The sequence below is a fragment of the Corvus cornix genome, chromosome 1, assembly GCF_000738735.6.
Source record: "Corvus cornix cornix isolate S_Up_H32 chromosome 1, ASM73873v5, whole genome shotgun sequence".
In the NCBI taxonomy this organism is placed as follows: domain Eukaryota; kingdom Metazoa; phylum Chordata; class Aves; order Passeriformes; family Corvidae; genus Corvus; species Corvus cornix.
In genome coordinates, this window is record NC_046332.1 from 50,749,264 (window position 1) to 50,764,235 (window position 14,972).

General features: G+C 38.5%; 1 protein-coding gene across 3 annotated transcripts in view; it reads right to left on the minus strand.

The window, feature by feature from the left end:
• DCLK1 (doublecortin like kinase 1) overlaps positions 1–14,972 on the minus strand; it is a 242,174-nt gene that overhangs the window by 33,688 nt on the left and 193,514 nt on the right. For all 3 annotated transcript variants that reach the window (XM_039566515.1, XM_039566521.1, XM_010400328.4), the window contains 4 exons: positions 12,554–12,611; positions 11,708–11,827; positions 5,764–5,910; positions 638–771 (listed from right to left, as the gene is read on the minus strand). In XM_039566515.1, coding sequence (XP_039422449.1) covers positions 638–771; positions 5,764–5,910; positions 11,708–11,827; positions 12,554–12,611 — 459 coding nt within the window. The remainder of the gene's footprint in view (positions 1–637; positions 772–5,763; positions 5,911–11,707; positions 11,828–12,553; positions 12,612–14,972) is intronic.

A 14,972-nucleotide genomic window follows, 5' to 3' on the forward strand; every position in this document is an offset into this window, starting at 1 on the left:
GAATCATTAATAATTTCTTATAAATTCTCATCTGAACTTTCTCTACCTACCAATCCTCATTCTGCTATCAAGTGTTTTTTACACTTACATCTTAAAATTACATTAGATCAGAATGTGTGAGTGCACAGAAGATGTTGGCCTGTATTCTTGAGTTAGTTAACTAATTCAAGTTGAGTTAACTTGAGTTAGTGATGCCTATCAACATGAAGTCTGCAAAGGTGACACAGGCTGCTCAAGCCAGCAGGCATTTACTCTGTGGAACAAATCAGAAGAGAACAATGTGTAATAATGAAATAGAATTAAGTGAATGGTAGTTAGCAGTCTCTAGAGAACAGAATTACTTCCACTGTATCTGCAAATGGCTAGTTAGTAACTCAGTGTTAAGCTGAAAAGGTTGAGGCCAACAGCTGGCAGAGGTTGACCAATATAACTCCAAAGCCAGCCTGCTCTGAATGGTTTGGGTAGGATAGCCTCCAGAGGTCCCTTCCAAGTGAATTGTTCTATCAGCCATGAGTCTGCACCATAGCCAACCAAAGGCAGCATAAAAATCTTAATTGCAAGAACTCCAATCAGACACAATGGCAAGAATGTCCTGCACTGAGTACACATCAATGTATGACCACTACAAGTGATTTACCCAGTTTCAGCAATGATTTCTGGAGCTACATATGTTGGTGTCCCACAGACAGTATATAGAGGTCCATCCACAATTGTTGCTAGGCCAAAGTCTCCCAACTTCAGGGACTTGCTTCCATCTTGGTGTTCATACACCTAAATCAGGAGAAAAATTCAAAGCTTTACCACAATACCATCAAGGTAATTACTGTATCACTTGCTAACTGCCTGAAATGTTCCTTCTTATTTACAGGTTTTTTTCTCCTCCCTACATTTAACATATTTCCGTGCATGCTTTGAAAATTCACAGACAATTTGGACAACTTCCCTTGAGTACAGTCAGGATGTTTGGAAAAGACTTGTCTCGCTTACCTGTCCAACAAAAGACATACCACTTGCAAGATGCTAAAGCCCAGAAGCAAATGTGTGACCTTCCAACAGTGGCTTTCCTACACTAACTCCCCACTGAATTCACAGTCTAGGGGGATTGAGTTTATTCATTTTACTTGCAGAGAGCTTAAAGGTTTGCACAGGAACTTCAGCTACTTAGAAAATACAAAAGTGATAGCAGTTCCAGGCTCTTCTGTGTGCTGAAGCCACAAGACACAAACCTGGCTGGACTATTTCACCTAGAAATACTGTCCTGTCCTTGGATGACTCTTACACACCAACAAGTGTCTTATTGGCATGATACTGTCACGATCAACGGGACATAGGCAGCTAGGGCTGCTAATGGGGATACAGGAGAATCCTGTCCTAAAACCTGGTCTTCACAGCAGCAGTGTGATCTTTCACGGGGTTTTATAGGTGCAAAGGGAGATTAAGATGTAGTTGCATGAAAAAAAAGCTAGAAACATCAGTAAAAAATACGTAATTTTAAAAGCTGGCTCAGAGCAAAAGAATGGCCCCAAACCTACAAATACTGAAAACTTTACCAAAAAAAAAAAGTTTAAAATAAAAAATACAAAAATGTATCTAAATTAAACACTAGACTGTAAGTCTATCTTTAATCAAGTTGCTGGTTTGAGTTCTTGCTTCCCATTTTGGAATGTTTTCTACAACAGCACCTTAAAAAATAGTCTACAGGAGGCCTTCTTATAATATATATGCATCACTTTATTATTTTGCAACCCAAACCAAAGCTCCATGCAGTCTGGATCACCACTTAGTGATATTGTATAAACAATTTCCAGCAAAACTGTGCAAAAATTAAAGCTATCGTACTTCCTAATCAAAACCAAAATAATCCTTCATATATATCTTCACCAGCTACTCCTACATCCAAAATCACATTTATCTACAACTGTTTTAAGAAGAAAATAGTAGATCTTTTCTTATAAAAATACAATAAATTCTACAGGGGACCTTAGAAGAGTTCACTTGGAGCAAAAATAAAGTCTTGAAGTTTCTCACCACTGTTTGCTACAGATCTGCTACAGCTCATAATAATTAGTTATGTTATACAGCCCCCATCCCCCAGTTTCTTGTTTGTTAATATTAGTCACGTCTAGAGAGAAAACCCTTCTCTGCCCTGAATCCCTGCTTACCAGGTGATACAGCCACAAGCAGACATTCAGAATACAGAAATACACTCCTCTCCTTATGTTACTTTTAAAAATTCAACTGGATGTTTAAGATGACCAGCAATTTAAAATGGATTCAAATTTCTCTTCTACTAAGCCAGAAAAAAGTTATGTTTATAGAAAAGCACTGGGAAAAAAAAAAGCAATTATGGTTTTATTAAAAACACAGATTGTTAAATGCATCTGGTTCCTGAAACTAAAGAAAGTGCTCTCTGAAATGGCAGTAATAAATCTAATTCCAACAACAGTATTAATTAAAGTCTAGAGAATAGGGCTTTAAATATTCACTTGCTGAAATATGTAAAGTGTGCACTTAGACATCAAGAGCTGAATCTGGCCTAATTAGTATTTCACATTCTGTTTCATGCAGTTATCTTTTACAAAGCCCTCTCTGAGCTGTGCTAACGTAGCAAACATAAGTTCCTTCCTTCAACAGACCACACCTTTTGTGACCCATCCATATTAGAAATTAATTACAGAAGAGGTTTGTTTGGCAATATTTGCCAATGCAGAAGGTTTGGTACAGTGTACTTTCTAGTATTCTGCCTCATATGTTTCTAGGAATAACTTTGCTTGGAAAACTACTTCAGTTGACTTGTAAAAAATGAAGAAAGTAACTTTTCCTCACCCTGTTATAACTCCATATAAAAAAGAACCCAGTGTGAAGCTGTGGTATGTTACTTGCTGGTCAAGGAATGGGAAAGATAATTTAACACTCATGTTATTCAGAATAAATGCTATATATGTTCCTGCATTTAAATAGTGAAGGGCAATTAAAGAAATGGGGATTAGTGCAAATTGCCCACTATGTAGTGCTTTCACTGTTTTAACTAAGCAATAAAACTGCGTAATTGTACTACACTAATTGAATGCAGCCACACATAATTGTATGCCACCATATGTATCCTATTAGTATAAAGACTGTCAGTATTTTCTAAGCTGCTCTTGTGATCAGTGCAGATGGCAACAGTCAGAGAAGTTGTTCTCTAGGGTTTATTATATGGCTATAAAGACATCCCATGACTTGACAAAATAAACGTTCTAAATAGCAACAATTATGAAAAATGTTCCAATTAAAACGTGGAAGACTCCCTAGAGAATAAAAAAAAACTAAACAAAAAAGCTAAAACATCACAGGTATTCAGCATACCCTAAACTCTTGGACAGTTGACCATTAGGTAGACTTTACATGCCTTGAGGATAGTATGGAATATTTAAGCAGTTAAAAAATAATGGGTTCTGCACACAGGACAGGTTCACACACAAAAAGATTTATTAGCAGGATCTAGAGCTGGTCTCACACATCAGCTCTAAGCCTGAAAGTTACTTTTGGGATGAAGGAAAAATGAAAAGAAAGAAAGCAGAAGGTGAAAGGGAAGGCTCTACCAGGGTCTGGTAAGAGATGAAATAAAGAAACTCCAGATGAACATCCTCTTCCCATCTCCCTCTCCAGAGCAGCATGTTCCCCTTCACTCTCCATGTTTTCCTGTAGTAACTCTACAGCCTTGCTCATCCTCCCTGTTGTTTTTTTCCCACTAATGGGGTTGTTAGCCTTGGGACATGCTCCTCTAAACCTAAAGTTACAATCCATGATAGGGAGAAGGTGGGAGAGAAACACTAGTGGCCAGGAGAACCTACTGTAACAACACAAGCAGGGTTTGCACGTGCAACACCGTGACAGTAACAGAGGGAAAGCCACAGCACAAGAACAACAAGGGAAAAATACCTCCATAACCACTTAGGTGAAGGGTTAAAGAGCTGCAAGGAAAAGGGCAGGCTACAAAAGGCAAGTAGAAGGTATTTAGCAAGAGAAACGCTAAGACCCATGTGGCATTTTTCAAGTGCTTTATAAACGCCATGAAAATAACACTAGTTGCAATTCTGCGACATAAGGAACCACACATCCCATTTCACAGCTAAGATAAAAGCAGAAAGGTTCAGAGACACTGAGGCCACAGGCAGCCAGTGTTAGAACTGGGCTCAGAGCTCAGATAAGGCTAGTTCCAAAGCACTCTTCTGAAGCAGTGTTTTTTTCTTTTAAGGACCTGATAAACCTTAGAGAATTAATGTAATTTGTGAATCAAATGCTGATCTTTGAGAATTAGGATGCTGCAAGAGGTTAAATGCTGCATCCTTACTGCTCTGTCTCAAAATCAATGCACAACCCTGAAAAAGTCACTCAGAAACAATTCAGCTAAACCGTGAACAACATGATCATTCTTGTTAGTGGGTAATTACCAGAAAAGCTGAGCAGTCAAATCTAATCCTTTCCCTGCTGCCCTCACCTCCTGCCCACACCTCCTGCCCACATCTTTCCCCCAAAAATTTTAACTCTGAAAACAATAGAGTTTAGGCAGTTATAGACAAGTCAAGATGGCCAGCAGGGCAAGGCTTGTCCCAGACCAAGACTCTCCTGCCCACTCCAGGAACAGCATTAATGAATCCTGGCATGGGATTGCTACAACATCTGCGTGCAGCCACTTATCAACACCAGCACCAGAAATGCAAACGGAGCACAAGGGACAAGAAAGGTGTATCAGTCACTAGTATCTACTGAAACTTCCACCCAGTGTGTTTTCAGCAGTTTCTGGAAAATGAGGGCAGGTTACTGTCTTACCCAGAACCTAGAGGAACTTCAACTGTAAAAATCCCACTCCCTGGATGTTTAGTAAGATCTGCTGGAGTCAACTTTCTCATAAAACCTCTTCAGTGTCAAGCAAGACTAAATGCATTAAGTCATGGCCAAGACCACACAGCTGAGAGAACTGATGTTCTATGATTATATGAACATTGTTTTATGGTTGCAGAATATATGGAGAATTGGGACATCTTGATACAGAAAAATGTCAGCAAATTTGTGAAAACTCAGAACAATGAAATAATCAGGAGAAGCTAATTTCTCAGAAGAAATAAAACTATGTGGAGGATAAAACTGCTTCACTCAAGTGTGCAAAATTCTCAGAAAAAAGACTAATTTCCAGGGTATGTTTTTCATTGTCTTCAGTGGATAAGGCTCATACAGTTTCAGCCAGAAAAATGTAGATTTAGACTATCTATTTGGGAAAGCGGCTTAATAAAAAAGGGCTATAGGATTATTTGGGAGATGCAGTAGGAGAAGGACAATGAAGTCCCTTCCTGGCTCTGCTTTGATGTATGACATGATTAGGGCACAGCATTAACATGCACCATACTTGTAAAACTAAAGGGTTGCTAATTATTTAGGCAGTGACAGAAGAACAGAATAGTCTGCTGAGGACAGAACACTTACATTTATGAGAAGCTTGAAATTATCCTGCAGTTTACTAGAAGTTCACTTCTAGTGATCCCAGGAATAATTCAGCTGCTGTGTCCCATGGAACAGTCTAGACATACCACCTTATGTTACTCTACTTACTGTGACAGCTGTTATTCTTAGGAGAGCTTTACAATGCAAAGGTTAAAATTAAAAGATCAGTGACTTAAAAGACTGAAATAAACTTGGCAGGCATGTGGAAGGAGGAAGTGCAGACCTTTTCTCACACTCTCCCACGTTATCAACAACATTGAAAGATGAATCTTTACTTACCAGTAGATTCTCCGGCTTGATATCCCTGTGGACAATGTTCAGGCTGTGAAGATATTTGATGGCACTGGCCAGATTGTAAAGCATCCCACTGGCATCCCGCTCTGTGTATTTGTTCGTGGAAGTAATAGCATCAAAAAGATCTCCTCCCTGGAGCAAAATTACCATGGGATATGAGCAATACTGCTTGTGATATGACTGAAAAATTTAGGGAAGATCAAGGAACATTTTTAAAGGAGGAGGAGGAGGATGAGGATGGGAAGGGAGCAGCACAGTTTCCTTTCAGCTATAAACTATGGGTTCTGTGATGACATCCCCTGTAATGGCAGGTGAGCAGATCAATAATTCAAAACCATTTGTCATGGCTGAGCTGGTCAGCCAAGAGGCTGGTGTTTCTACTGCAAACCATTCCCACCTGTTGCTGCTTTTGTAACACGTCCAACACTTGCCAGCCTGTGTGTTCAGAGCCTGCTACAAATTTCTGGCAAGACTCCATACTTGCCTGTCATGATGACATTTACCAACCCTTGGCACTCTTTATTATAATCACAAACAGACTGACATCAATTCTTTGCCCAATGCCTGACTGAACCCCAGAAAGATGAAGGAACTCTGAGTAAAACTCAAACTAGCTACCTGTCATCATGGCTATCATATTTTAAAAGTCTGATTCCATCTCACAAAGCTTTGAAAACATGGACTTTAGAAACCACTTTCTCTACACAAGATGTCAAGTTTTTGGTAATGTGATGCCTCTTGCAGTTAATACTGAAGAACTTTAGGGCATGTATGTCAGACAATCATACTGGGTGACACAGGTGGCAGCTTGTGCCACTTCCAGCTCATCATGCAGCCTAATTCAACTAAAAGCTGCTGTCAGTGAAAGAAAAACAAGAAAACAAGAGAGAAAGACAGAAAGATGAAAGAAGAAAAACTAAGTAGAAATCCTCAAAGTTGAAATGATCTTCACCAGCGTCTGAGGCAGCCATGACTGTATTTCCAGAGGTGAGTTGGCAAGTGGGGAGAAGGAACTTGGAATTTGGAAGTACTTGGACAAAGATGGAAAAGGAATTTTAAAGATGAGATTAGGAAGGGAGCTTGACAGAGTGCAGGAAAAACCAATGATCTTTTGAGAGATACTACTCAGAGGTATTGAGCCTTTGGCCAAAATCAAAGCAGCACTATAAAGAAAACACAATCCAGCAAGAACAACAACAACAACAACAACAAAAAAAAAAAAAAAAACACCCAAACAAACAAAAATAAAAACAAGAAAAAAGAGAAGACAAAGGATAACTCTGTAAAAACAATGCTAAAATTCCCTGCTGCAGTCAAAACATCAAGAAAAAAAAAATCACAGAGGGCTGTATTTAAAAGAAAAAGTAGGTATTTTCTGAAGGAAACAGAGGAGTCCCAGCTTTACCAGCTCTCATAGTTTTATCAACAGCTTCAAGATATTTTCTGGGTTTTTTAAGGCTCAACTCCAGAGCAAACAGTTTTTCCGCTTTCCAGAGAGAGAAGGGGGGGGCAAAGAAAAAAAAAAACTTTTCCAGGAATTTGGCTACAGAGAAAAGGGTAGGAAAAGACAACCACCAAATACTCAAACCTGATAAAACAGACTTCACTTGTCATAAAAAAACCCCAAATTATTAACATTTTTGCATCATTGAGGTGCCACTGAAGTATGCCAGGGCAGGTTTATTCCCATTGTAGACGCAAAGTCCCAGCTCTTTGGAAATTGCTTACAGCCAACCATTGTCAAATCTGGACCACATCAAACTTCTTGCCCTGGCTGGTGACTGTTCAAGACACATCAAGATACATGGTGTCAAGGAAAAGGAAGAACAAAAGGCCGAGCTAAACCAGATAGAGGATTAGAGAGAAAGAGGCCAAATATTTGGCAAAAGTACAATACCATGTACTTCATGGCATTATCTGATCCCTAAGTATTAGGTATCAGCATGTGGCAAAGTATGTGAGATAACTAATCTATCTTCCCTAAGCTCCTTCCTGTGAAACCCCTGTACCAGCTGCTTTTTAACATGAGGCAGTGGATTAGACAGATCTTTGGTCTTATCTAATATGTTCCAGATGCTCAGACCAAGTGTCAATAATATCAGCAAAGCATCTGCCTCCAAAGAAAATGATCTGAGCTATGAAGAGCAAGAATGAAAGAAGCTGACCCTTAAAAACAGAAGGAAAAATTTTGGCTTGAAGTCAGAAGAAAGAGAACAAATGTTCATGCATAGGAGAAACATAAACTCAGAAAAAGATAGAGGCTGCAGAGCAATTTAACAGACAGTCAAGCCAATCTCAAGCAGATTAATTTTCTCCATTTAAGCATCTACTGTAGTCAGGTACCCTGCTAAGAAAAGAGAACATGTATTTAGTCTGCAGGTTTCTCTGCGGTTAAAAGAGACGTGATATCCTGGAAAGAGTTAACAGAGCTGACAGCTATATCAGGCAGAATTGTTTTCAGACTTTCCTCTCCCCAAAGAGCACTTTAACCTGCAAGGTTCTGCTAAGCCGATTCACACAGCAGGTCACTATCATTTATTCAGGCACCAGGGGTGAGTTCAGGATGACATTTCAGTCTTAAATCCCCTGTTTTGGAGTGAAACAGGACCAGAAACATCTGAATGCAGTTTTTATCATCTGTGCACATGAGGAAGTGTACTTGGAACTACAGTAACCAATTATTTATTTATTACCTTGTTATGTAAATGATATGATCTCTCTTTTTCTTCTGCAAAAGTGAAATCATATCCTGGAGCATTAAAGGAAACTCAGCAATAAATCTTGTTTCTTAAATTGGCCAAACCCCTGTTAAGTTTGAATAACAATTTTGTTTCGCTGTGTAAAAAGGCAATGTGCCAGAAACCAGGTCTTTGCTTCCTTTTACAAGCACCACTTGCAATGTGTTTATATTTGTATTTATGAAGTGCTTTTTCTTACACTTTACAAAGCAATGAATGGCCTATCTGCCATGAGGTGAGGGCGGGATTTGCAGCAGTCACTTATGTCAAAGATGTTACTGCCAATTAATGCAGGGTGGTACTAACTGAAACCCAGCCCTGCGCTATCAAGCCTTTTCTCCTTGCCTCTCTTTCCTGTCTGTAAGTTTGATTTAAGTCTTCAAAAGTCAGTCAATAACAGATGATTAATCAAGTCTTACAGTGCACATTATGAAATGGTAACAGTCAGCAACTGGTGAATTAACACTCAATGTCTTTCCAGAAATGCCTTCCCTAGTGCCATAGAGTGCAACAAGGCTTTTCTTCCAATTATATATTAAGGAATAGATGTTTGCTTCAAAGAAACAAAGTTGACTTCCCAGGATCAGAATATTTCTTTTAAATTTCTTCTATTATTCTACATAAAAGTAAAGACTATTGAAACAGTGTTCTCTAGGATATAAGAAGTACAGAGATTCCTATAAAGCCCTTCCATAACATAGCTAAAAGAACGTGCAGCAATCCTGAAGAGTAAAGAAAGAGCACAAGAAAACAGATTTCTCCAGAAAGTGAATAAAACGCATGTGGTTTTTTATATCCATCTTTTAGGCTAGTTATTTTCTAAGAGTTTTCAGTCCCCTCCTCTCTCATTTAGCTGAGTAGGACTTCAATTAAAAATCCATTGGACACTACAGTGTACACATTTTTCAACCATGAATAGCACAGCAGGTTGCACCCATGAAACCAGCTATGTGCTTACGTCTTGGCAGGTTAGACAAGGCACAGCTTTTAGTTCTTAGCACACCTCATGGGGCCACGATGAAGGATTTGTCAATGCAGGATGAAGCTGTGGCTACATGTGATTACAGCGCTGTGCAAAGGGATTGATGTACCTTTGAACAAGCTCTTGCAGACACTGAAGAAAACCGACAGTAGCATGGATTTCATAGTGAGCTCACTTAGAATAGAGCAGAAATTATGATTAAAATAGTGTTAGATGGCTAATGGTATCTGATCTCAAGCTGTGCTATTTCACATTGCATGCCTGAGAGAGAGAGAGGACTGTGATTGTGAAGGGAGTGGGGAAATTATTCTGGGACTGGTTATACAAAGAGATTCATGGCATGAAAAAGTGTCTTTCTTTCTGAAATACTTCTGAAAGTATTATTCTTTTGTCTTAGGATTTAACTTTTTCATCAGAGAAAAAAATGTCAGCTCCTTGTCACCAGCATCTCCCAGTGTGCTTCCTCAGAGCTTGGAGGTGGTGGACAGTGGGGTTAGTGGGACCATAAGCTCCACAGCACTACTCAAGTCAAATAGGATATCTGTCGGGTGCAAACCTAAGAGGACAATGTTGCCATCTCCTAAGCTGTGGGGCATAGCCTGAGCTTCTCATAGATAACAAGACTTTCCCAGACTGCCATGAGGACAGGGAAAATCTGTGGGCATCCATCCATGAGCCACACACAGCCTTCCAGCTTTGGACTGGGAACATGGCTTGTCTCACCAGTGCTGCCACAGAGCATGGGGGATAATGGAAAAAACCAAAAACCCGTCTCATTCGACTTGCTCTTGTATTCCAGACCAGAGATTGAGAAAGTATTTAAGAAACACTTGGACCTGGGATTGCCCTATTTAACATCTCCATGAGGTGCCTACATTAAGAGCACCCTCTAACCTCCACTACAACCAGAGCAAAGCAGATTAACAATCCTGTTTGCCAAGAGTTGCCTTCTCTCACGACCTCAGGTGGTGCCTGTTTCTAGCCATGGATACAGAGGATGCCCACTGAAGAGGACCACACTCTTAATTTGAGAGGAAGTGATCTGGGTGCCAGGGTTCAGAGTGCCTGATTTGCTCAGAAGTGTTGAGCGTGTACACACAGCAGGCCTCCACACAAATACTGCTGCTGCACAAGTTCATTGACACATTTATCCTTAAACACTTGAAACTCTGTATTTCCCAGGCAAAGGTATGATGGCTGCCCCCAGGGAATGTGCCAATCAGGATACAGAAAAGGAGGTGGCTTCTGGAAAAATATCCTTCCCCAGAACAGTTAAGGAAGGAAGGAGAATCACAAATCCTACCAGCTGATGTGAAAAACAGGTGTATCCTGGTAAAGTACCTATGGAGGACAAGACGCCTTCAGCGGTTTTCTGTTATAATTTGCACAATTTACTCAAATCCATTTTTACCATCTTTTCTGCACAGTGGCATACTTGTGTATTAGTAGCAGAACCAAACTCATATTTGTTGCACTGCACTGTTGACAGTATGGGGGCAAGAGATAACCTGGTCTGAGCTTCATAATCCAGTTTGAACATACAATTCCACCAGAGAGTGAGCTAAATGCACAAGATCTGGAAGTCACTGTGAAGAAATAAACAGGGTCCAAAATAGAAATTACTGCATTTGCTTTTTTGTTAATTTACTTTTTAGAATAGAATCGTGCTTTAAATAGCACGCTTTTCTTTTTCACTTTCCCCTTCAGCTTAAATTTAGTTTGCTATCAAGAAGGCAAGTTTTAAACTGTGATAATATAAATCAATAGAGAAAAAACACATGTAATATTGTTTAGATTTAACATAAATTAATAAAAACTAATGACCTAATGAACTTTTTGCATTTTGAAGGCTGGTATTTATGGCTGTTTGGACTGTGTATATTTTCAATTCACCTCAAGGCAGATTATGGCTTTTTAATGAGTATTCCTTTGAGGAAGGAAACAAAACTGGTGATATCCAAAGTACTGTCCACAGGACACTTCTAAGCATGGCTTACAGGAAGTCAGACAAATATATGAAATATTTGAAAGCTAATAAAAAAAAATCCGACAGTGGGTTACACATCTTTCAGTATGATGCTAGACTACTTTCAGAGACCCCTTCCATTCTACACTGTTCTGTGACCCCATGATTTTTAGTAAGCCTAAGTAGGAATGGAATTTTTCAACATGGTTGATACAGTAAGCAGCTTGTCTCCAAAATACTCACCTTTACAAGTTCCATGACAAGGTACAACTCAGTTGGCATGTCCATCTCCTCGATCAGAAGTACAATATTGGGATGCTTGACTCGTCTTAAAATAGATACCTCATTCTGGATCATGTGTTCCTGACACACAGAAAAATCTTCAATGAATGTGGGTTAGTGGGAAAAAAATTCACAGTGGAAAAAGCAGAGAGAATTGGGACCTGCATGGATTCTCTGGGGTTTTTGAAAAAACTAACAGATGTTGCCTCCAGCAATACAGAAGGAACATATCTAGAAACAACATCAATGTGGCAACTGAAAGAAGAGAGCAGAACACAGAAAAAGAAATGGAGGAAAAGACGTGTGTCTCATGCAGAGAAAAATAAAATACAGAAGTTTTTAAAATTTTATCTGATGCAGAATCTTTAGATTTAACAACATGATAGTATCTTCTCGAACCATTGGTTACAGTTTTCAAAAGCTAACAGTCAATTGGTGTAAAATTGACATCAATTTAATTAACCTAAGCCTTACACACAGTGACCAGCTTTGTTATAATTATTTGTATTATTTTTCTGCTTTCTATAACACCTGGAATTATGAAAATTAGAGGCTATAACTACATGGATAAAGAGCAAGGAGTCACACACAACCAACTGGAGAATCAACATACACATCTAGAAAAGAACATGACAGCTTTTTCTCCTGAAACTCCACGAGTCTCCAGAGGGCAGGAAAAGACTTCAACCAAAGAGATTCTAACACTTGTCAGGAAGGACACAAATACCAACAGTTTCCCAAAATGTTCCCTCACAAAACATTTGTTGGAAAAAAACATCTTTGGTGTCATATGTTTTTTGAACTTACTTTTCCTCTACATTTACTTTTCTTGATTATTTTCAGAGCATATTCTCTACCAGTTGATCTGAGGAAAGAGAAAAAAAAGTGTATGTTCAATCACATTGAATATTTTTCCCAGCTGTGTTTATATTTTTCATTTGAGTACAGTAACTGTAGTGAAGAGTTCTAGTCAAATATTTGTTTTTTCCAAGAAACAAAGCTTAGATTTGACTGGTGTTGTGAATTTGAGCCAAAGTTATTAAATACACATGCCTGAGAAAAAGATATAAAACTTTTTTTTTTGAAAACATTTCATTGTTTTCAAAACAAGAAATTGCTTAATTTTTTCTTTCATTTTCTAATGAGAATTGTTATTACTTTTTCACTTTTATGTAAAAATACCATACAGTGTTCACAGGTTCACGTATTTTCAAAACAAAAAGTTTTGTTTTCTATTACACAAAAAATACAACCCATGGAAAATACTGACTTACTTTTTACTTAAAGTGAAAAGTCATTTGTTTGCATATCTGCAGTCTCAACTGCTACGATAAAAAGGTCAGTCCTTGGAATAGTGTTTTATGTATTTAGTAAGTATAGGATATTCAGCAGAGTTAAATATGTTGGCTGTTAGGCAGAATGTAAAAGGTTCTGGAGACAGTAAGGAATTACAGAGGAATTAGTTCCGGATGAGAACACATTTCTTTTTAACTACTGCATTGTTTTGAAACCTTATAATATTTATCACTACCACATACACATTGATATTTATTATCTAGATTGCTAACATAGAAAAATTAGTTGTAGACAAGTTAACAGTATCAACTTCCATTTTTTAATTAAGTTACAAACCCAAAAGATGGCTGTAAGGATGAAAACAAGAAGCTCTGTTTACAAGATGCAGTTTCACCATAATGTTAAATGGAAAACGGGTAATTTAAGAAAAAGATCTTACTGAAATATTTTCCGTTTGTAATAAGAACCTAAACAGGTTACAAATATCTATTACATTGCCCTTAGGCATGCTTGGTTAAAAATTAAGAAAAAAAATAACCTTTCAAGAATACAGGGCCATTTTTTCATTCTTCATTTCACAAAACACAGTAGTTAAACCAATACATTAAATTGATATAGAGTATGTTCAACAGAGACATTAATGTGTCTAAAAATGTGCTCAGTCTGTCAAACAGGACATGCAATGTGAGTAATACACTGAAAACACTGTATCTGGAAAAGAACTGGGCATTTTCATTGCCATATTAAAACATGGAGAACTCCTCTGGCAATGATGTACCACTTACTTTTAATTTAAGGGAAAATGGGGAATTCAGTAAAAAGAAAACATCAAAATAGTCATTTTGTTTGAGTTCCCAGGCAAAGAGCTAAAACTGTGTCTATTAGGACATCACTTAAAAGAAATCACACAAGATGAGAAGATTTATGAATTGGGGAAAAAAGTACAGCACATCTGTTTAAGAGTTGTGCAAATAAAAATTAAAAACTTCTCCTATCTGTACTCCCCCACACAGGGGTTTAATGCTACAGCCCCCCAAAACTGGCTGCACTCCATGTGGGGTACCCCTTCTCAGTGCTGCTCTTCAGTGGCTACAGTCCAAGCTCAGTGAGGGGACAGGAAGAGATTTGGACACTATTTTTTGGGACTAGAAGGAGGAGGTTGAACAAGAAATATTAGAAATTAAGATATCTGGGGTTCAAACTCAGACAAAATATAGCCTCTTTCAATAGAAGTCTCCAAGCTGCTTGGTTGCCCTAGGAATGCTTCCTTTCTGTCATGAGAAAGGAAATTGATGGTTTTTGTTGGCCATGGGAGACTCCATGTACTCCAAGACACTGGGAAATCTGAGCTAGTGAGGAAATGTCAGAATTTGGAAGTATCTGAAAGTTAAAATTGAACACATACAAAAACACCGCAGGACAAATCGTGCATATGATGGAGCAAATATGTAACAAGCAGATGACAACTCTGACTACTCTTTGTTTTGGTAAAAGGAAAATTAAAGCTAAGATAATGTAAATCCGTTCCCCTAAAAAGCTGCAGAACCACAGGCTGTCAGCAGCACTACAACTTACACACTGCCAAAAAATATGCATGGCCATGTCAGAAAGTCACTGTGAAACAGGCATCATGCTCACTCCAAACAATAAAAAGGAACCACAAAAAGTAGGCAACATGTTATGGCTGGACAGAAGTCTGGACCCGCTGCACTATGGCAGAGTTAGATCTCTAGCTCACAACAGGACTTGGTGCCACATTCCCTGGCTCTTTTACACTTTTGCAAAGTTCACAGGGATTTACTCTGCACTGTAGACAAAAATCTATCTCTGTTATATTTGTGTGTGCATTAAAGGTATTTAAGTGTGTGTGTCTGTGCATTCACAGATGCTTAAAATGGGATTTAGAAGTCCTCACATTAAAATTTTGGAG